At 41.7% G+C, this 21,922-nt stretch overlaps 1 protein-coding gene across 1 annotated transcript in view; it reads right to left on the reverse strand.

The window, feature by feature from the left end:
• The window catches only part of Dgki (diacylglycerol kinase iota), a 327,861-nt gene that overhangs the window by 186,683 nt on the left and 119,256 nt on the right, over window positions 1-21,922 (reverse strand). Inside the window, exons 6-8 of the mRNA XM_048340285.1 lie at window positions 19,661-19,726; window positions 10,339-10,410; window positions 5,169-5,285 (exon numbers count right to left, since the gene is read on the reverse strand). Of these exons, the coding sequence (XP_048196242.1) occupies window positions 5,169-5,285; window positions 10,339-10,410; window positions 19,661-19,726 (255 nt within the window). The remainder of the gene's footprint in view (window positions 1-5,168; window positions 5,286-10,338; window positions 10,411-19,660; window positions 19,727-21,922) is intronic.

A 21,922-nucleotide genomic window follows, 5' to 3' on the forward strand; every position in this document is an offset into this window, starting at 1 on the left:
AAACTTGAGGGGTGACATCTGAAAAGAGGGGACAAGGGACTCAGCTCTAATTGAGAACAGACAACACAACAGTCTTTTTGAACACAGAGACAGCAAATACAAGTGCTTCTTAGGCTTGTCAGACAAATGGCACGCTGTACTTGACAGTACAAGTAAGGCATAAAGACAACCACAGGGGTTGACTTCCAGTACCTGGGCCTGGCTACATGAGTTAAAGTGAGCCTGAAGTCCTAGGGATGGTCCAACAATGACAGGAAATAGTCTGGAATTTCCCAGCATGCCTCACCGTTCCTGAAGCTCCCTTCTATTTGTATAAATGGATGACTGACTATGTGACTTCCTTTACAAGGTATCACGACTCAGTGAGGAACAGATGATGTGAAGGAAGATTTCGGACAACTCTTGGGGGCTTGATTAAGAAGCCCACTTCCATCACTCCTGTACGCTCATCTATCACCTTCCTGCCTGAGCTGGTATGGTTGAAGAATTCAGCTGAGTAGTATACATTTAAGAACGCAAGCATATGGGAAGAAATGATGGGGAAGACTTGTTGGTGATAGTGTTGAGGAACTTTTCTACTCATCAAAACTCCCTGAAAGAAAGTCCATCTATTACATCAAGGGCAACCAGCTCAATGACTCAAACGGTTTCCTGTGTAAGATCAACTTGACCCAAATAGTGGTTTTTATATCTTTTTTAAAAAGTTTTCAACAGCAGTCACCCTCTGTACATTTTGTGCCTGCTCTTTTTGGTGAAAGACCGAAGAAAAGTCTAAAAACATCGTTTGTTTTCTTGCACCGGAAAGCCAGGATGATCTTACCTTGCCACAGAAGTAATCCTATCAACAAAACCCTCATCGTAGTTATGGCTCCTTCCTGGGCTGTTAAGAAATACTTATGGATAAATCACTCAACTGTGCATGAAACTTTAGCTCTTAGTACTCTTGAGAGATTTCTTTCGCCGGGTTATGGGATCACAAATGGCTGGTTGCTACAACAGGTCTCAAGACAAAACATAAAGTGTTTCATCATCTCAAAGGAAGTCTTCCCACAATATGATGAACGAAACTCTGACAGTGTAAGAGACTGCGGCACAGAACCAGAACTGGAAAGCTTTCTTACTATGGTTCCTACTACCTGCTGGCTAAAAGGTGATCCTCTGAATGAGAGGGCAGAAGAATAAAGAAAATTCATTCCAGACATCACGGGCAAAGTCTTAAGAGCTCCATGTAGCTATATTTCGCTAAATCACAAGAACTAAATGACCTAAAGGAAATAGCTTGGCAATTCTTGAGTGATATTTGTTAGCCAATGCATAAAGGTACCTATTTTATTTCACAGGTTCTTAGGAAGTTAAGATTGTCCAAGTCATAAGATATTTTTTTTAATATAAAAGACTATCATGCCAAGGAGCCAATGGCTCGCGCCTGTAATCCTAGCTACTCGAGAGGCTGGGATCTGAGGATCGTGACTGGAAGCCAGCCCAAGCAGGAAAGTCATGAGACTCTTATCTCTAATTAACCACCAGAAAAAGGCACTGTGGCTCAAGTGGTAGAGTGCTCGCCTTGAGCAAAGGAACCTCAGAGACAGCATCTAGGCCAAGAGTTCAAGCCCCAAGACTGGAAAAACAAAATGCAATCATGCCCAAAGTTCATTCAGGGTTAGGAAGGATGAACACAGCATTGCTCATCAGTGACTATTATAAACAATACAAACATTCATGAGTAGGGACATGACTAAATAAACTATGACAACCCATACTATAGGATATACAGAGAGGTTTAAAATGACTTGTCAGTATGTTCCATTATACACTATTGCCCAAGATTTCTTTTTCTTTACTCGGCAACTTCAGAGCCAAGCTGTACAGAATGGTGTCAGATGAAATACACATGACTCTACACTCATTCTGCATATCTTATAAGGTTTTTTTTTTTCCTTAGTAAAATTCCATAAGGATACATAATGGAAAGGTATGGGAGATTCTTATCTTTTTTTTCTTTTGTGTTTTTTTGTTTTTTGTTTTTTTTTTTGCCAGTCCTGGGCCTTGGACTCAGGGCCTGAGCACTGTCCCTGGCTTCTTTTTGCTCAAGGCTAGCACTCTACCACTTGAGCCATAGCGAGATTCTTAGCATTTTAAATGTTGATGAAAAGCAACTATATTATCTGAAAAGTTTATTTTCTATGGAGAAATATTTTATGTATTACTCATTCTGAAGTAAAGGATCAACTACAAGCCTGGGTGTTATTATCCTGTCAAAGGAAAGGTATGGTTCCGACTCAGTCTTAAGAAGTTTCTATATTCAAGACTTTCAGGAAAACTATTGTTTCTTGTTCTTTCCAGAAGTCTATAGAAACTCTTTGAAATTAGTGAAGTTGCAGAACTGTGACAGCTTAGAAGAGTCTAGGACCCAAGTGCAAATATTTTTTTTTTCCAAAATGGGTGCAGTCTTACGCTGTGACACTTCTGTGAAAGATTTTTCAGCCTTTTCTTCTACAACCCTACCCTGCATGCTGTGAGTTTCACTCCACCAGCTTGAAGCATATGAACAGGTAATTGAGTACAGATATACAGAATAAGTACTTTAAACCTCAAAGCTTTCTGGAAAGGCATTTTATACTGCTTTATCCTATCTACTCTCCAAATTCTCTTTTTTCAAGTTATTCAAGGTCTCTAAGGAATTGTCTGATATGAATGCTTTCAAATTCTTGCTAATTAATTTTTACCCTCTATAAACCATAGCTTTGAGTATTAACTACCAGTTGATCTGCTCATAAGCACATGGACTTTTCATAATACTGGTCATTTTTTAAATGATCTCAGTCTTAATAATCGTTCTATTTTTCTTTCCATTTGTTTGATAATGAAACTCTGCTGACAGTTCACGCGCTATGTTGCAGGACTCTCTTCCTCTCTGACTAGTTTATCTTATGTACTCTGTCTATGTTTCCCTTCTAAAACTTTTTTTTTTTTTTTGGTGTGTTTGTGTGCCAGTCCTGGGGCTTACACTCAAGGCCTGGGTGCTATCTCTGACCTTTTTTACTCAAGTCTAGTGCTCTACCACTTGAGCCATGTTTCTACTTTCATTTTGCTTTTGGTTTTTTGTTTTGTTTTGTTTTTGTTTTGGCCAGTCCTGGGCCTTGGACTCAGGGCCTGAGCACTGTCCCTGGCTTCTCTTTGCTCAAGGCTAGCACTCTGCCACTTGAGCCACAGCGCCACTTCTGGCTGTTTTCTATATATGTAGTGCTGGGGAATTGCACCCAGGGCTTCATATATATGAGGCAAGCACTCTTGCCACTAGGCCATATTCCCAGCCCCGACTTCCAGTTTTTTTTATGATTAATTCGAGATATAAGTCTCACGGTCTTCCCTGGCCTCGTTGTCTTCAATCTCTATCTCAGATCTCAGCTTTCTGAGTAGAGAGGAATACAGGCAGGGGCCACCAACACCCAGCCCCCAAAACACTCTTTTTGCTCTCATTCCTTTGCCTTTAAGTAAACCCCCCACTTCGGGATAAAACAGACATAATCAATAGTTACTCCACAAGCAGTCCTCTCCACAAACTTTCCACATCAACCCAACTGGCTTCCCAGTCCCAGCAGTGCGATTTGGGACAAGGGGCCCTTACTCCATTGTCCCACCTGTCACGCTGTCCCCTTTCCAGCTCATGAAATCCACTATTCTTTAAAATGCAGACTAAAACCCATCTCCCACCTAGCTCCCTCAACCTCCCCTTCAGATAACGCCACGGCCCTGCAGGGCAAGGGCCACCTGTGCTAGCGCAGGGTTCAGCAGACCATCTGACACAACCTAGGTCTTCAGTCCACAGATTTTGATTTAACTGAATAAATATGTGATGTGATTTTTTTTTTTAAGTCTTGAAAAGATGACTAAATGGTTTGAAAAAAAAACTAAAGATCGGGGGACGTAGTTCAACTGATGGAGATCCTGCCAAGCAAACACAAAGTCCTGAGTTTAAACCTCAGTACAATAAGAACAAAAATCCAAAAACTGAAACAAAGAAGAAACATGAAAGAGATTTCTTTTTTTTTTTTAATGTTTTCTAGTACTCCTGAATTTTAGACAACAGAATGTATATATCACTCGGTCTGTCACCTTTGGTGACTCATTTAATACATCATGGCATGTAATTCTCAAATATAAACTAAAAGACTTTAAAATGTAGTTACCGTGCTTGCCCAGGTGAGGGGGAATCTTTCAAAGGCTTCCGTGGACTATAAACAGGAAGAATATTCCTACGCATTACTAATCAACAGAAATTAACTATATGAAGAAAAAAAAGAGAAAAATAGTATCTTTGACACACTAGTTTTAAAATAAAACTGAGTCAATAAAAATATGACTTCAGAGGCCACAGGAAGTTCAGATGATTCTATCGCTAAAGATACCATATTCACTAAGGCTTCCTATAACACCTGTATTCTCTCTCTCTCTCTCTCTCTCTCTCTCTCTCTCTCTCTCTCTCTCTCTCTCTCTTGCTGAAGGTCTGCCAGCTCATAACCTACAGCTAGCAGTCTAGGATATACAACACAAAGGAAGAAAGTTTTCATCAATCAAAGATTACCCACGACCTTGTCAGGAAACCACTCTGGTTCCCAGGATAATGAAGCAGAGATTATGACCTGGTGCAGAGAAAGTACACTAAGGAGAATAAGGGAAGGAGAGATTTACTGAGAGACAGAACTCTGCTTTGCCTAAAGGAAAGTGCTGCTCTGTAATCAAGCAGGAAGCCCACAACTCGGTATGTGTTTCTGATTGGATGTGGTAGAAATCGTTGCCAAACCAGGAAGCCTGCACTGCCTGCCCTCAGTGGACTTCCTGGGAACTCGCCGGCTGGAGAAGAGAGTGGTGTACCCACAATTCAGTGGTTCTCCAGAGAGCTGCCAGCCAGGAGAATGGGATTAGCACATGAATGGGAGGAAAACATTCTTGCCCTGGAACTTGGATTTCCAGAGGAAGGGGAGGCTGGTGTCACGCTCCAGTGCTGGGCTAAGGGGCTGATTTTGGAAGCTAAGCAGGGGACACAGGGGATGAGGAAGCAGAGGTTGTAGGAGTCCTAAGACTGGTCGGGTGAAGTGAAGGCAGGTTGCAGTAGTTACTTTTCTCTGTAGGAGCTGAGCAGCTAGCTCCAGGGTCTTGGCAGTTACCTGAGGTTTCTTCACCTTAATGATCCAAGTGGGTGGGACAATAACAGCAGCGTGGGCCCCCAGGGAGCAGGGCTCTTCTATGTGATGCAGCATGAAGCAGGTCACCTTATTGTGAAACTAAAGAGAAAAACAGGCTCATGAGCAACTCGGGGCAGGAGGTAATGAGCTAGCCATATGAAGTACACACACTCGCACATGCATAAATGCACACACACACATACACAAACACACAGACTCACTAAGAACACATGCTTCTCTTCATTACCCACTGATACTCAGATACCTAACTCAAGCCTACTACATACCTCTTCCACCTGCTACCAAGAAACCCATACAGCATTGTACTCGTAAACTGAACGATTGAATTGAAACTGCTTAAAGATAAGAGTATAAGAAATAATAAAAATATAAGAAAGATATTCATATAGCAGGCCGATGCTCACTAAAACCTTCCATTTAATAGAATAGTTATATAAAGATTCTTGAAGGTTAATATATTGTAGTCGTGGGTGGAAATGGAACCATGAATCCCCCTGTAGAACTAATGTAAGCTGATTATACATAATTATATCAATCTATATAATTAAATATAATCAAATATAAATAAGGATAATATCTATAGCAATAGAGCTATGGCTATAGCGATATAGATATAGGTACAGGGAGAGTCAAGGACAGTTCGATTAATCCTAACTTTGCACAATTTTATTAATCCTAATTGCTGTACTTCACTTGTGCTGATTACAGACTTAGCTGATTAAGAATAATATTGAAAAGAAAAGAAAGACAAGCTAACAGGCAGTTTCTACCCTCGGCCTCTCCTTTGTCTATCATCAATGCAATTTCTTTCAGGTTGTTTTCTCAGTTTAGGAAAGCCAGGAAAAGAGACTCTTCTAGAAAACTGTACAGAGTACAAAGTACAAAGAGCTCGCTTCTGCTGGATTTGCCTAGAGTCTTTAAAAAAGCTAAAGTGGTCCTATTATACTTGGCACATATGAAGAGGTTTGTTTCCTTGTTTTCTACACGAAGGAAGGGAGGAAGACTAGAGGAATAACCCTAAGAGTCCTTCAGTGTGAGAGGGTGCAGGGCCATCCAGCTGTGGCATTCAATCCAGTCACCTGGTGATTATAAAGGGATAGTGACTTGCAGTGAAATTTGTTTTCTAATGAATATAAAATCAACATTACGCAATAATAAGGAGCTTTAAATCTTAATCATAGTGATTTCTTTTAATTTACTACTTGAATTATACTAATTTGTGAGCATGTAATTTATCATTTTAACTAAGACAATTTCAGAATGAAGGGGAGCACTGATAATGACTATGTTGGAATGACAGAAATAAATTAGGACTCTCTTGCTTTCTAAAAAACTGGCAAATATGGTCACCCTGATTTTATTACAGGACTTTGTTTTCCTTTCTGCATATCTTCCAAGATCTGGAGGGGCTAATTAGTAATCAGCCAACTAAGAATAATTTACTGATAAAATAATTAGGAATTCTCCCTGCCGGCAGTTACTTATGTTCTGCAAACAATTATATCAGAGGAATAGCAAACCAGAAGAATGTTGTTTGAATATCTATTTTCCTAATCAATTCAAATAAACCACAGTGCATAGATCTTGCATTTCTAAAAGGGGAAGGTCTCAGATTATCATCCTTGATAGTCTCCAATCTATAGAGTGGAGATTAGCTGAGACTCAAATGTATAAAATCCATCCCACACCCCAGAATTCTTTCTCCTAACCCACAGAGGCTCACTTGTTTATTTCCTATCAAATACCCTAGAATGATCACCTGTCCTACTAAAACTATTATCTCTACTACTGTTATTTGTGGCAAAATACTGCATATTTATATTACTTGCAAAAGCAATATTAGAAACCAGGAAGTTTAAGAACACTCTGCCATAACAGTCAAGTGGATTGATGGGGGCACTTGCAGTGACTTAGTTGGGCTACGGATTGATGAAGGGAGCACACATGTTCACTGTGAAGTGGGGTTACTAAGTAACAAACCCTGAATAAAGCAAATGACTTTATAGTCTGGTGGCTAAATGGAGTAAATACGGCTTATTCAAGGAAGCCTGCTCACAATGCCATCTCATCAATGGGTATCATCAGGCCAGGGGAACTGACAGCATAGACACCATTAGGGATCCTTGGACAATCAAACAGCTTATTCCTCCTCATGAAGACATCGACTTGATGACATAGATTTTCAATGAAGAGGCTCAAGCCTGTAATCCTAGATACTTGGGAGGCAGAGATCAGAGGAGCTTATGGATCTTTGCCAGAAGAAAGAAAGAAAAAGAAAGAAAGAAAGGAAGAAAGGAAGGAAGGAAGGAAGGAAGGAAGGAAGGAAGGAAGGAAGGAAGGAAGGAAGGAAGGAAGGAAGGAAGGAAGGAAGGGAGGGAGGGAGGAAGGAAGGGAGGGAGGGAGGGAGGGAGGGAGAGAGAGAAAGAAAAAAGAGAAAGTGAGAGTGACTGAGACAGAGAAAGAAAGAAAGAGAGACTGAGAGAAAGAAGAAGAACGGAAGGGAAGGAGGGAGGAAGGAAAAGAACTAAAGAAAGAGAGCAAGGAAGAGAGCAAGAGGAAGGAAACAGAAAGAGAGAGAAAGAAAGAGGGAGGGAAGGAAGGAAAAGAGAAAGAACAAAAAAGGAAAGGAAGGAAAAAAGAAAGGAGGGAGGGAGTGATAGAGGGAGGAAGGGTAAGGGAAGGAAGGAAAGGAAAGGAAAAGAAAGGGAAGGAAAGGACAAGAGAAAAGGTCTGAAGATGCCATCTTCACCAATGGCTGGGTATGCTGCTATGTGGCTGTCATCCCATGCTACAAAGGACACACAATGGCTGGGCGAGTGATGCCCACATCCCTCTCAGCCCAGGGACATGGGGAAGCACAGCTAAGAGGGTCACACACAGCCCAGACTGACCTGTGAATGAAGCAAGACACTATATCAAAAATAACCAACCCCAAAAGGGGCCAGTCCAGGAGCTCGGGTGACAGAGCTCCTACCCAAAAGTTTTGAGGCCCTTGGTTCAAAGCTCAGGACTGCCTAAAAACAAAACTTGGTATTCGAAATGAAGCACAAAGGTCATGGGAGTCATAACCAATACAAAGACAAAAGAGCCCAGAACAAAAAGATGGCCAGATGTGTTGGGAGCATACATCAGAATCTCCAGATGAGTGAGTCTCTATGTAGTGATGTTAGGTTTTCTAAACATGTGAGGAGGACCTAAGGAACTTATATTAGGGTTGGACCTTACAGAACTCTCATAAGTTTTGCCTGTTTTAATGGTAAAATCAACAACAACAAAAACAGGTGTCAAGTAACTACTTTCAACGTCCCATGTGTATCTGTAGCTTCTATTATTGATGATGTTCTTGTATCACCTTCCTGTGGTTGTACCTACACTACCTCTGTAATCTTATCTGAGTATATTGGAAACCGTGTATACTGGTATTGGAAGCAGGAAATTGAAAGGGAATACCAAATTTGAGAGACACAGGGTAAAAAAAGACAAACAACTACAAAAGCAATACTTGCAAAACTGTTTGGTGTAAGTGAACTGAACACCTTGCGGGGGGGGGGCGGGAAGGGAAAGGGGGAGGAGGGAGGGGGTATGAGGGACAAGGTAACAAACAGTACAAGAAATGTATCCAATGCCTAACGTATGAAACTGTAACTTCTCTGTACATCAGTTTGATAATAAAAATTTGAAAAGAAAAAAGGTGTCAATTGTAGCACTGGGTGTCAGCTGTGGCTTATACTTTGTAAGCCAACTACTTGGGAGGAAGAAATTGTAAAGACAGTAGGCCAAGCCCAGCCTAGGGAAAAAGTGTGGGACCCTATCTGACTGGAAGCATAGCTCAAGTGGTAGAATGCTTGCATAGCCAAGTGCAAGGCCTTGAGTTCAAGTCCCAGCACCAGTAAAAGAAAGGAAGGTCAATTTATGGTCATTTCAAGGTAATTATGATTGTTGCAGGCCCACGGCCTATGTGGCTAGTTTGATGCGATGCGTGTAGAGAAATGGGGCTACTTGCACACCCTTAATCTAGTTATGACATCACAGACCTTTCTTTTAGGTCTTCTGTATAATAAAGGGGAAAAAAAGGCCCAATCCATACAGCCATTCTAAAGAGTAAGAAGAAAAGTCAGGCACGGTGGCATGTGGCTGTAATCCCAGTACTCAGGTGGGCGCCAAGGCAAAAGGATCTCAAGCACAAGGCCAGCCTGGGTTATACAGTGAGATCCTATCTCAACAGACAAAAAACAAATGATAGAGGTAGAGTAAGAGATCAGAATAGGGGTTAGCAAGCCTTTGTTTTTCTTTTTTCAAAACCCAGATGCTAATTATTTTAGGCTTGTGAACCTATTCCTTCACGTTGGATCCAGTTCCTCATCTATTAGAGCGTAAAATCCTCACAGACAATATATAAATGCAAAACAGCCACAGATAACACATAAATAACTAGGCATGGTTGTGTTTCAAGGAAACTTTATAAAGATAGGTGTCAGCTGTGTTGGACCCAACTAACATGAACCAAACCAGAATGAAAGAACAGGTAGCAAACCAAATAAGACAAGGGAGTATCTTGTTTGCACAGAAGGGTTATGTACTTTTTTTTTTAAAGTGGAAGGGAGGGTACTGATAAAAAGACAGTAATGGGAAAACTGCCTTGGTACCCTACTAAATAAACACATTCCATTGTAAGAAAGGCTACACATTCACTGAGCTTGTGGATAATTATCAAACCATCCAGACCTAACAGAGGACACAAGCAGCCCTTGCTCTTCCTACTTGACGCCATGACAAGATGCTGGTCACCTGCCTTAGAGAGCTCTCACGCTATCGCTTCCTCTCTGATGTTGCACCTTCCCACCCACAGTCTAGTGGCAAGACAAGAAGCGCAGGTGATCTAGGAAAGCCCTTGATTCTCATCCTGGGGTGAGAACCAAGGCAGGACTTTGCAGTCTCTGATCTCAGGCTTCAATGTGTACAACAGGAAAGGGGTGAATGCTGTCTCTCTGGTCTCCCCCCAGATCCTAGATAAGAAAAGTAATAAACTCTGTTACCATAACTTGCCATTTGCAGTCAGGGATCAAGCAATGACGTGAGTCTATTGTGATCCTCCATGAGCCCATGTTGCTTAATCTTATCCCAGACTTACCGCCTGCTTGCACCAGGAACAGCTGATGGCCACGATCTCTTTACTGTGGAAGGAGAACTTTTGCTGGAAACCCTGGGATATTAGAACAAGAGATGGAGAATTTAAAACCACCTCAACTACAGCCCACACTTACCCTCCTGAAGTTCAAACAAGTGGAAAAGGCCAGAATCGTTACCCGCTACTCTCATCATAGCCAAGACAGGAAGTGCTACCTTCAGCTCTGTGCTCTCCACCTTATGGACACACAGTGATTTTCGATTTCTGAACCATCTAGGGTGTGAGAGAGAGGAGGAGTGGGTGTTTCCTACACTGTGAACTTATCTAAGTCAGCCACACAAAACAGTCGCTTTTAAGTGTATTTTTGATATATTTTTATTATAAGAAAAACAACAGAAAAGTCACTCTTGGTTCATCTGGTCCTGCATAATAATAGTCACACGTCTCAGAGGCTCCATCCAACATTAGTATCTGAGAACCCAGAAAAGGCGAAATTAAATAACAGAGAGACAATGCCTAAAAGTCAAGGTCTGGGAGAGGTGCAAGGCTGTGGTTCTAGGTCTAAATCATACCCTTCAGGTTCTTGCTTCCTAAAGCTTTCAGGTTTTATTATTCTTCACCCACAAGCAGTGACAGGAGCCATGGAATTGCAGAAACAATCCTCTCAAATGAACATGCAGAATAACTCTTCCACCAAGAGCGAATGAGGGGATCACAGCTACTGCTGTTCATTCAGAGTTGCCAAAGAGAAGAATAGGGTGAATGCCTCCAGAATCCCACACACACACACCCCAAAAGCTCAACCACTTCTGCCTGCCTATGAAACCTAAGTGCAAACAAACATGTGATGCGGAGGCAAACAGTTTTTTTTTCTTCTTAATAGAGCTTTTGTAAGGCAGTCAAAAGAAAACAAAACTATACAATGAAAAGCAAAGTTATTCAAGGTACTTACTGGCTAAATATGTCTCCCTTTGTGAGTGCAGATAATGTAAGTCAGAGCTAATTAGCATGTTATGAAACAATGCTCCATGGTGTTTGGCACAGGCCCTCGCCACTGCCAATCTACTGCTCTGGATAAGTTCTCAAGCTCCCCCTCCGCCCCTGCCATCCCCTTTCCTCTTTCTAATCCCCACCACACTGTCCAGGCTCTTTTTTCCACCCTCAGCCTTCGGCATGGGGACGTCAGCTCAGAACAGAGTTGAGTCCTCGATGCTCGGTGGTAGCTCCTTCCACCCTCCTTTCTGCCCGTTGAGAAGACACGGAGTCATCAGACGGGACTTCTTAATGTCAGATTCTCTTTGGATTTCAGAAAATTTAACTCATCAACTTCTCTTTGTCAACAGTTTAAGTGCTAATATCTGTCATTCCTCACGCAGAAAAGAGTTTTAACCCAACAAGCTGAAGAAACCCATCCTTAAGAAGATACTAGAAAGGTTGGTCCTTGGAAGATACCTGAGAACTTGGAGTTCCGAGGTTTTCACCAATTCTCAGTATAGCTAGAGTGGCTCCCTGGGCCTAAATTATTTGCCCTGTTTAGTTGATCACCTGCTTTCCCTCTGGGAGTCAGGAATCTTAGCATGTGCTATTAGCATTTGCATAACTTGTGGGAACAAGCTCTGACTCAACCAGGGCACTGGGCCTATAAGGAGACGGCTGGACAGCATTTCAGCGGTGTTTCACCATGTACTACTGCAGGAATTCTGTGTGTCCCAGGTGACTCCACTGGGAGTTGGTCCCTGATTTCTTCCAGGCTTCACCCCATTCACAAAGCAAAGGCTTTGTGTTGAAATAAATCATACATGAGTGCTGGGTGCTGAGTCCTATGATTCTTCCTGGTAAAATGGTTGAACCTGAGGTGGTTTAAGGGTATGGGCTCCTGACACGAGCCCCTCTCTGCTTGATAACACTCTCACTGTACCTGCTCTGTTAGGACAGTGCCTTCTCTTAAGGAGACACCCCTGTGCTGGAACGCACACTGGTGTGTTGATTACTGCGGTGCCTGGCAACTCTTAGCCCCTGACCCCCAGGACCTGAGAGCTGCAAACCATCTATCAGGAAGAATTCACAGAGAGGACACAAACTCTAAAGCAGTGGAAAATTAGGAGTGCGGGGCTTTTTTCAAAGACAAACTCTTCAGTAGGAAACAACAACAACAAAGATGGCACCAAAGAGGAAGAAATAACTTCACATTTCAGACATCTGTAAAGTTTCCCACTGGCCCTCAAGCCATCTTGGAGGAAGCAGTAAAAGGGATTGAAGGCATGTCCGTTTAGAGCTGGAGCAACCATTTTTGACACTGTGTCAAGAAACTCTCAGCTAGGAGCCAGTACACCAGAGCTGGCAGGGGAAGGGGCACACTGAACTTCCCCCCCCTCACACCCCCTGTTTGACCCAGTGGTATCAGCTTGCTCTCTATTCCACTTTTGAACTCATCTCCCCATTGAGAGTTCTTCCTACCTCTTTACCAACACCCTGTGATGCCTTTTCAGTTTTTTCCTCCAGCTCAAAAGATTCAAATGGCACTTCTTTCCTCACCAATTAACAGAACAATCTCATTTTGCAGGCTTCCAGAATCTTCCCAACCAATTTTTTTCCCCACATCAATCTGACACTCCTTTCTAGTAACAACTCTTATCTAGAGTGAGTCAGGTCTAATCCTTCCACATTGCTCTTTCTTCTTTTCTATATCCAGGTTTTGTGTGGTGCTGTTTCCTCACCTTCAGCACAGCATACAGAAAACTTACCACCGTTTCCCACCGTATCCGAGCTCACTGCCACTGATCTAAATCTAAATAATCACCCCAATGTAAATGGTCACTCCTCAATGCTGGTCTTGCCACCTGTACCTCTTTTGACTACTATTTAGAACCCTAAATTGCTGGTTATTTTTGCATATGTCTTCTCTCTCCAATGGAACTGTAAGGATGTTGAAGGCCTATAGAGTTCTTCACAAGCTAACATCAGAGGCGTAGTATACATATTTTCTTATTCATTCAACTTGCTGAAGAAGTTGCTTCTTACCACAGCATGACCCATAATTAAACACCTCAGACAAGCCACTGGAAACAAACAAACCTACTATGAAACCCTTCTCTAGGCAAAAATCCAACCTCTATCATTACAGCTAACATGCCAAGATTCTAAGTCTCATCTTAGGTGTGTCATATTGAGAGGCTATGAGAGGTAAAATCAATATAGTAAAATGTGTGGAATGACAGTAGTGCTCGTGGCCAAGGGAGGTACAGATGGCAGGACCAACACTGAGAAGTCATCACGTAAACTGGAATGATTTGGGAGGATGGTTTAGATTTCGATGAATAGCAGTGAGTTCAGACAGGATAGGGAATGGTGGTAAGTTTTCTATGCTCTGGGTGAGGAAAGAGAATGGCATAAAACGTGGATACTTGCAAGGGAGTAGGATGAGCCAAGGGGAGAGGAGGAAAAGAATGAAGGGGGGAAGAGTGGAGAATACCGACAAGAATTCATTGTATACACCACAGACTTGAGAAATACAAGGGAAGGGGTGAGTCCAAAAGGGCGGGGGGTGGGGTGAAGATGTTGAAGGAATGACACAGATCAAGATGCACTGTACGCATAAACAGCTTTCTTTGCTAAATGGAGAAAATTCAATACGTGACCTAAAATTAAGATAAGAAAGGAAAAAGAGTGGGTTGGGAGTGGTGGATGAGAATGTTGAGAGGAGTAACATTGATCAAGGTGTACTGTATTCATGAACTGCACTGTTGAATGTTAACTCCCTTGTACAGCTAAAGATAACATTTTTAAAGAGTATAATGTTTATGTTTATATATACATATATAATATACATATACATATGTATAATGTACACATAACATATACATTATATGTGTATATATGTATGTTTATGTGTGTATGTATGTATGTATGTTAATGTATAGCCAGAGGGTTTTACATCAACAAGAAACTGGGGAAAGATGGAAAAACACAATTATTTCATTCTGGCATCTTCTGATTGGCAGGATAAACTCAGGCAAATAATTAAAGTCTTATAACTTCTCCTGTGCCAGATATGAGAATATACAAACCACCTCTGCCAAACTACCAGGCGGTCATACACATCAAATAAGGCAGGCTATTCGAGAGGTCTTTATAACACCATAAACACATGTTGTATGAACACATATGGGAAAGTATTTTTATAGATCCAATCAACCAACAGTGATGTCTTCTCTACAACTCCAAGACAGAAAGCCCTCTGGCCTCCAGAGCGTGGCTGAGTGGTGCTCTCTAGGGTGTAGGCTGAGTGTAGTCAGCTGCTGTACCTCTCTGGCTGAATAGCAGCCTTCTGGGTTTGGAGAAAAAAACAGACGCCATCCACTGCTGTGCACAATGCCAGGCTGATGCCAGAGACAAACAACAAGGCCAAACACAACCGGGGCAGTGCGTATTGTGTTTATGCAGAATTCTGGTGGGCCCCTTGGAAATGACCTGATGGTAATCAGCTCAGCATTTGCTTTGGGACTGACTCTACTCTGGTGGAGTTACCGCAGATTATGGCTTTGGTGGAGTTACTGCAGATTATGGCTTTAGGTTATTATGTAGCAGAGACGTAAATAGAACCACCCCAGAGGCTTCATGGTCCCTGCTTCCATAAACCACCTGCGATGGAGAAATTTTATCCAGATTCTTAAATGCAGAAAAAAAAAAGGAAACAGATTCCTAATCACCCATGTTTAAATGCTGGCCCAAATCTGCCATTATGGTACCGACAGATGGCCTGACTAGATTTCAAACGACTATGATTTTTAAGGGCTATTTTGTTCAGCTCCATCAAAGAAGAAAACAAGGATGGGAGGCCAGATGCTTTGGAGCCAAGTGACTTCAGAATTTAAAACATCAAGAACATCAAGGGAAAGGCCACTCTTGGGGATCTATGGTTTTCCCCCCTCTCTTTTGTCAATCCAATCGGGCCTTTGGAATAAAGTTTAAACAAGATTTATTCAGAACAGCTAAAACTCTGTTGCCTTTCTTTCTTCTGCAATGTAGGGCACATACCAACTTGCATCCAGCCTTTTTTAAAGCTTTATAAATAATGGGGTGAAACTATTTTATTGTTCCTGTATTTAGCTGAGGTTTGAGGTGAGGGTTATCTCTTCGCCATATGCTGATTCCCTTTTGATTTGGTTCAACACAAGAGTGAATATTGCTCTTGCCTCCAAAACTTCAACTCAATAAACTTCTCCAATATCTTCTACCTTATATCCAACGCTCCTAAAGTGTTAGGACCAAACTAAAATAATAATTTTCCTCTATTAATACTTACCTTAAAAAGAAAGAACTTAAAGCTTATTTTTTTTTGCTCAAAGATTCTCCATGACCTTGGTAATACATAAGAAAAATATACATGCTCTTATACATTTTGTATTTCATCTCTAAGGTGTTTATCACAAGTTGATATGCAAAGATTTAAATTTTAGAGTAACAGTTATACTATTTCCAAGTATACATCACACCATATAAATGACACAGTGATTTGTTAACTCACTAATGTAAAAGAAAGCTTTCCTGCTTTGAGCAGGATTTTGCTAGGTTTCAAAGTGGTGGAGTTCGGGGATTTGTTTTGTTGTTTTAGTTCCCAATGTAACTATCTCCAGATAGGTGAAGAGGGCAAGCCAAAATAACAAAAGTACACTGAGTACTCTTTTCTGACCAGTAAAAGAAAATGGCACAAGGCCCTGGTGATCTACTATAACCCTAGCTACTCAGGAGGCTGAGAGCTAAGGATGGAGGTTCCAAGTCAGCCCAGGCAGGAAAGTCTGTGGGACTCAAGTGTTAGAACGCTAGCCTTGAGCAAAACAGCTCAGGGGCAGCACTAGGCCTTGAGTTCAAGACCCAGGACCTGTGCGTGCACACACACGTGCGCACACACACACAGACACACACACACATACATACACACACACACGCGAACAAAGAAATGGTATTTGTGTTCATGGGTCCTTCACTGAGTTGTGAACATCTTCTTTCCCAGAGTTCATGCTTTTCTCTTTAATGTACAAAGCTATTAGGACCCAACCCCTGTCTAATATGAATCACTGACATTTTATACCTCAGTGAAGTGTTCTGTTCACTTTTTCACTGACTTTGCATGCTTTCTTATTGAATGTCATAAATCCTTGGATATTAGGCTAGTGAAATAACATGACTTAAATTTTTCACAATGGAAAATGTTAACCTAACATTCTAGTTTTTGTAAGTCTAGGGTCCATTTATGCATAATTTATCTGAACTTGCTAAATAACCTATGCTGATTTTATTAAGGTTTTAAGCTAGGATTGTTATAAACATTTAAGACTTAAAATATGCATACATGTGGGCTGGGGATATAGCCTAGTGGCAAGAGTGCCTGCCTCGGATACACGAGGCCCTAGGTTCGATTCCCCAGCACCACATATACAGAAAACGGCCAGAAGCGGCGCTGTGGCTCAAGTGGCAGAGTGCTAGCCTTGAGCGGGAAGAAGCCAGGGACAGTGCTCAGGCCCTGAGTCCAAGGCCCAGGACTGGCCAAAAAAAAAAAAAAAATATGCATACATGTGATCATCTAAACTGAATTATAATAAACAATGTTTGTATAAAATAAATTATAATAAGCAATGTTTTTGTAAGGACGGAGAGTGAATTAGGTGAACTTAGAGTCACTTTATTAGACCCTTCCTTAAATTCATCTAAATTCTTGCCAACTGTGTTTGATTACAATATGCTTTATGGCATTAACTAAGGGCTGTGAAATTTTCTCATCATTTTTATTGTTCACAAAAATGCTCTTGTGATGTTTAAGTAATTGCCTCACTCTGTGGACTCTATAATCTTTTTGTGTGTCCATCCTATGGCTTGGGAGCTGTCTATGAGCTTTTTTGCTCAAAGCTAGCAATCGACCACTTGAGACACAGCTCTACTTTTGAGTGGTTAATTGGGGCTAAGAGTCACATGGACATTGCTGCCTCGGCTGGTTTCAAACTGTAATCCTCAGCTCTCCGTCTCCTGGTAGCTAGGATGACAGGCGTGAGCCACTGGCACCCAGCTGTCGATTCACATTTAATCACTGCTCAGAAGAGCATCTCCCAGCTCCTCCATTCCCATGTGGATGGTAATTACCACAAACTCAGCAGATCCAGTCTGCTTTATCATGCCCAGATAATGTCTACTTTTTACTTGATTTACCTGAAGGCCCCAGTTTAAGCTACAGATCATAAGTGGAATCTCCCAAGAGAAAAAAATATCAAAAATTGAAGACTCAGAATTTTCAGCCCAAGCTAACCCTGGGACACAGTTGTGTGCCACTGTATGAAGAAAGTATACAGTAAGACATGTTTTCCAGGACCTTTTCATTTCAGATAAGACTCAGCTCAATGCAGGCAGGACCTTGGAACTAAGGTGGAATACATAAATAACAGAGCATGTCAAATCAGATCTTTTCTACCTCCGTTCTGACTCCTTCACCATACCGGACTGTGAATCACAGTTGTGTAAAATTGTGCAATGGTCATCAGCTTAGCAGTGGGGGTGTTCAGCTAACGTTAAAGGAGCTACACAACTGAACGTGAGTCCTCTCATGTGGAACTCACTAAGGGCCACACCAGACACTGACAAACACTCAAGACTCCAGAAAAAAAATCATTCTAAATATTTGTTTTATGGCTGGATTATAAAATAGAAATTACTACACCACACACACAAACTTACACACACACACAACATAACTTTCACTAAGTGGCTTTTAAAAAAATCTCATGAGTCAGTTGTGGAAAATGTGTACAGGTGTGTGTGTGTGTGTGTGTGTGACTGCATGTGTATGTAAGGTTGGATGGGATTTAAGTGCCTATGGAAGTGCAAAACTGTAGGACTCTAGTGATGTAAATTGTCTGTAGCACCACTCTGAAGTAATTTTTGGACCATATACTCTATAAAAGGAAACAGAACCATTAGCTTTTATCTACTCCAGGACAAAAACTAGGATCCAAGAAGCCCTATTGAATCCAGCCAAGACTGATGAGACACAGGCGCGGGAGCTTGAGTCTAAACATGCATGTGCACCTGCACTGTAGTCACAAGAGCTGAACCTAACAGTTCCCCATTAAGGGGACATTATGTATTGCTGAAACCTCTTCACTGATGACTGCGGTGTGTGTAGGATGTGATCATTTCAAGATGGCCTCTGAGAGCAGCAGGTGGGAGAGTCAGACAGGACCAGGCATGGCGGGGTACTACGAGTCCACGCTACCCATCTAGCTGACTGTGTCAGCAGAAGATAAGGCAATGCAAAATGCAGTGCAATAGGACACAGACGACTACCTGTTTTGTTGATCTTTATTTTAATAAAATTCCTCCAACTCAGCCAGCACTGGTAGCTCACATTTATAATCCTAGCTACTCAGGAGTCTGAGATCTGAGGACTAGAAATTCAAAGCCAGCCTAGGCAGGAAAGTCTGTGAGACTCTTACCTCCAATTAACCACCAAAAATCCAGAAGTGAAGCTGTGGCTCAAGTGACAGAGTGTCAGCTTTGAGCAATAAGACTCATAGACAGTGCCCAGGCCCTGAGTCCAAGGCCCAGGACTGGCAAAAGAAAAAAAAAAAAAAAGACAGGTAACAGACCCACCATCAATGACAAAACCACCCGGTATTCAGAGGGGCTGACGTATTTCTGGATACTATTTTGTGTTCTAGAGTTCTGCACAGTGTTAGGAGCCTCTCTGTATAAATGCTCACCATTGTACCTAAAAGCAGTGCTTTCAATAATCCATTCATTTGCTGTCATTGAACAAATAAGTAGGACGGATCTGTTTTTAACAAAATAGGAAGACTTACATAATTTTTTAAAAACCCGACAAACAATTCAATTTCACAGTAAGAATTCACCTATCCCTCTGAAAAAGTGCTGATTCCTTTTTATTAGGACCACTGACACTTGCTGTGAATTCTAGAAACACCTGGTAAGAAAAAGGGACTTTGGCTCAGGGCCAGTGGCTCCCATCTGTAACCTGAGCTACTTAGGAGCTGCCATCTGAGGGTTGTGATTCAAAGCCAGCCTGGGCAGTAAAGTCCTTGAGTCTCTTATCTCCAAGTAGAAGTAGAGCCATGGCTCACGTGGCAGTCCACTAGCCTCGAGGCTATAGGCTCAGGGACAGCACGCAGGCCCTGAATTCCATCCCCAGAAGAGCAGCATAGAAAGAAGAGGGGACGTGGAGAAATAAGGCCTCACAGAAAAGACCAGATACACTGAACGTGGAGGTGGGAGAGGCCTGTCTTGGGGAGAGGCGAGGCAGGGGGAGGGGAGTCCTTACCTTACCACACTGCTTACATTTCCCCTCCTGCCGGCGTCTGTGCACCCAGTGATGTCGGACAAAATTCTGTGGGAACACAAAGTTCAATGAGCGTGATTCCGTTGTCAAACCTCGAGTTGCGTGTCAGTGCTTAAGATCACAGAGCTGTAAGTACTATAACCTGAACCTAGACAAGCACAAAATCAAAAGGTATAGCTATGACTTGCTTAACAATAAATATGAATACAGCACCCCCCCCCCAAAAAAAAAGTGAATTTAAGCCGTTATCCCCCAGGGAATGATATGTCCCCATGGTTCATTCTACTTCCTATGTCTTCCCTCTCTCTCTTCCTGTCTCGGGAATGGTGAGTAGCCACTCCCGAATGCTCTTTCCTTACTTTCTTACTAGTAAAGCCTTGTGTATTCCAGTGAAGGGACTAAAGAACTTCTGACTGGGTGGTAACTGTGGCAGGAAAAAGAAACTAAGAACCAGATGTAGTGGCTCCGCTATAGGAGGAGGCAATTGGGAAAACTGCTGCTCAACACCAGCGCTGACCAAAAGAAAGATGGAATCTGAGCAGTCCAGATGGGCAATGTGGCGAGTGTTTGTGCTCCGAGCCTGTGGGCAGCACAGGTAAGGGGTCTATTGTCCAGGGCTTGCCTTGGAGCAAAACCTGCAAAATAACTAAAGCAAAAAGGGTTAGGAGCTCAAGGCAGAGTACCTGGTTTAGACTACCCTCAGGACTGTCAAAAGAAAGAAGAGAGAGAGAGAGAGAGAGAGAGGAGAAAAGATGAAAGCCAAAAGAGAAAGAAAGTGAAAGAAAGAGAAAAAGAGAAAGAAGAGAAATAAAGAAAATAGAGAAAGAGAAAAAGAAAAAGAAGAAAGAGAAAAATAGAGAAGAAAGAAAGAAAAAGAAAGGAAGGAAGGAGAAGAAAGAAAGAAACAAGGAAAGAAAGAAAGAAAGAAAGAAAGAAGGAAAGAAAGAAAGGAAAGAAAGAGAAAAGTATAAAGGGAGACAGAAGGGAGGGAAGGAGGGAAAGAATTCTGTCAAGGCAAAGGGCAGGCCCTGAAATAATATTATACAATTCAGTTTAAGAAAGTTTTATGTAATATTTTACATGACAACAAGACCATAGTCTGGCAAAAGGAAACTTGAAGCAATCAAGTTCTCAGGAAGGAGGAGAGGCCCAATTTGGGACACTGATTGGAAAGAAGTTTTTCAGGAAATAGAATGAAAGAAGAAAAAAGGTCAAGAAAAGAGATGTCAAAGTAAGACACCTACCCACACCTGTAATCCTAGCTACTCAGGAGGCTGAGATCTGACGATCATAGTTTGAAGCTAGCTGGGGCAGAAAACACATGAGACCCTTATCTCCAATGAAGCAAGAAAAATGCCAGAAGTGGATCTGTAGCTCAAGTGGTAGAGTGTTATCCTTGAGCACAAAAGCTCAGGGATAGCACTCAGGCCCTGAGTTCAAGCCCCAGGACAAGCACTAAGTAAACAAATAGATAAAAATACATAAGCAAATAAATAAACATACACTGATGTGAAGGCAGATTGTCATGATCAGGCAATGATACTGTATTTAAAACCTGGGCACCTACAAGTAGATTCGCTTTCATGTTCTAATCTTGTTTTGGACAGTAGGAAACACAAACACACCCAAGGTTGAAGCAGCCTCATCTCCTTTAAAGCAGAATCCATATAAGAGAAAGCCTCGTCTTACAGGCTAATGATGCTGTTTACTGGCATGCCCATTGCAGGATCTAGCCACAATTCATATCTTCCCTTGAAGAGCCCTTAATATATACTCAGTCAAAATATATTTACTTTAGTAAATGCCAACGACCTGGCAGGAACAATTCTCAGTATATACAGACCAAAAAAAAAAAAAAAAGTAGATAAATGATGAGAAAAGAAAAAAAAAAAGGTTCTATCAAGGCAGGAGCTTCAGGGTGACAAGAATACCTGCAACAATCATTAGCACTAATAGTGCTGAAATGCCACTTTATTTCTCTAAATAACATCAAATCAATTTAGACTAACTCTAAACAAAGACCCTGAAGGGATAATGGTCTTTTAACAATAATAAGATACAAAGAAGCCTAATGGTTCTGCAAATTAGTCTAACTTTCATTTTTCTCTTCCCACTCCCACCATTTAATAAAACAAAGGCACAATTTGCAAAGAGGAAAAAAAAGTAAAAATAATAGCTAACTCTTATTGAGTTCTGTCTCGGTCACAGGAGCTCTTAAAATATTTTATGTGTAATAATTCTGTT

This window comes from Perognathus longimembris, chromosome 2, assembly GCF_023159225.1.
Source record: "Perognathus longimembris pacificus isolate PPM17 chromosome 2, ASM2315922v1, whole genome shotgun sequence".
In the NCBI taxonomy this organism is placed as follows: Eukaryota; Metazoa; Chordata; class Mammalia; order Rodentia; family Heteromyidae; genus Perognathus; species Perognathus longimembris.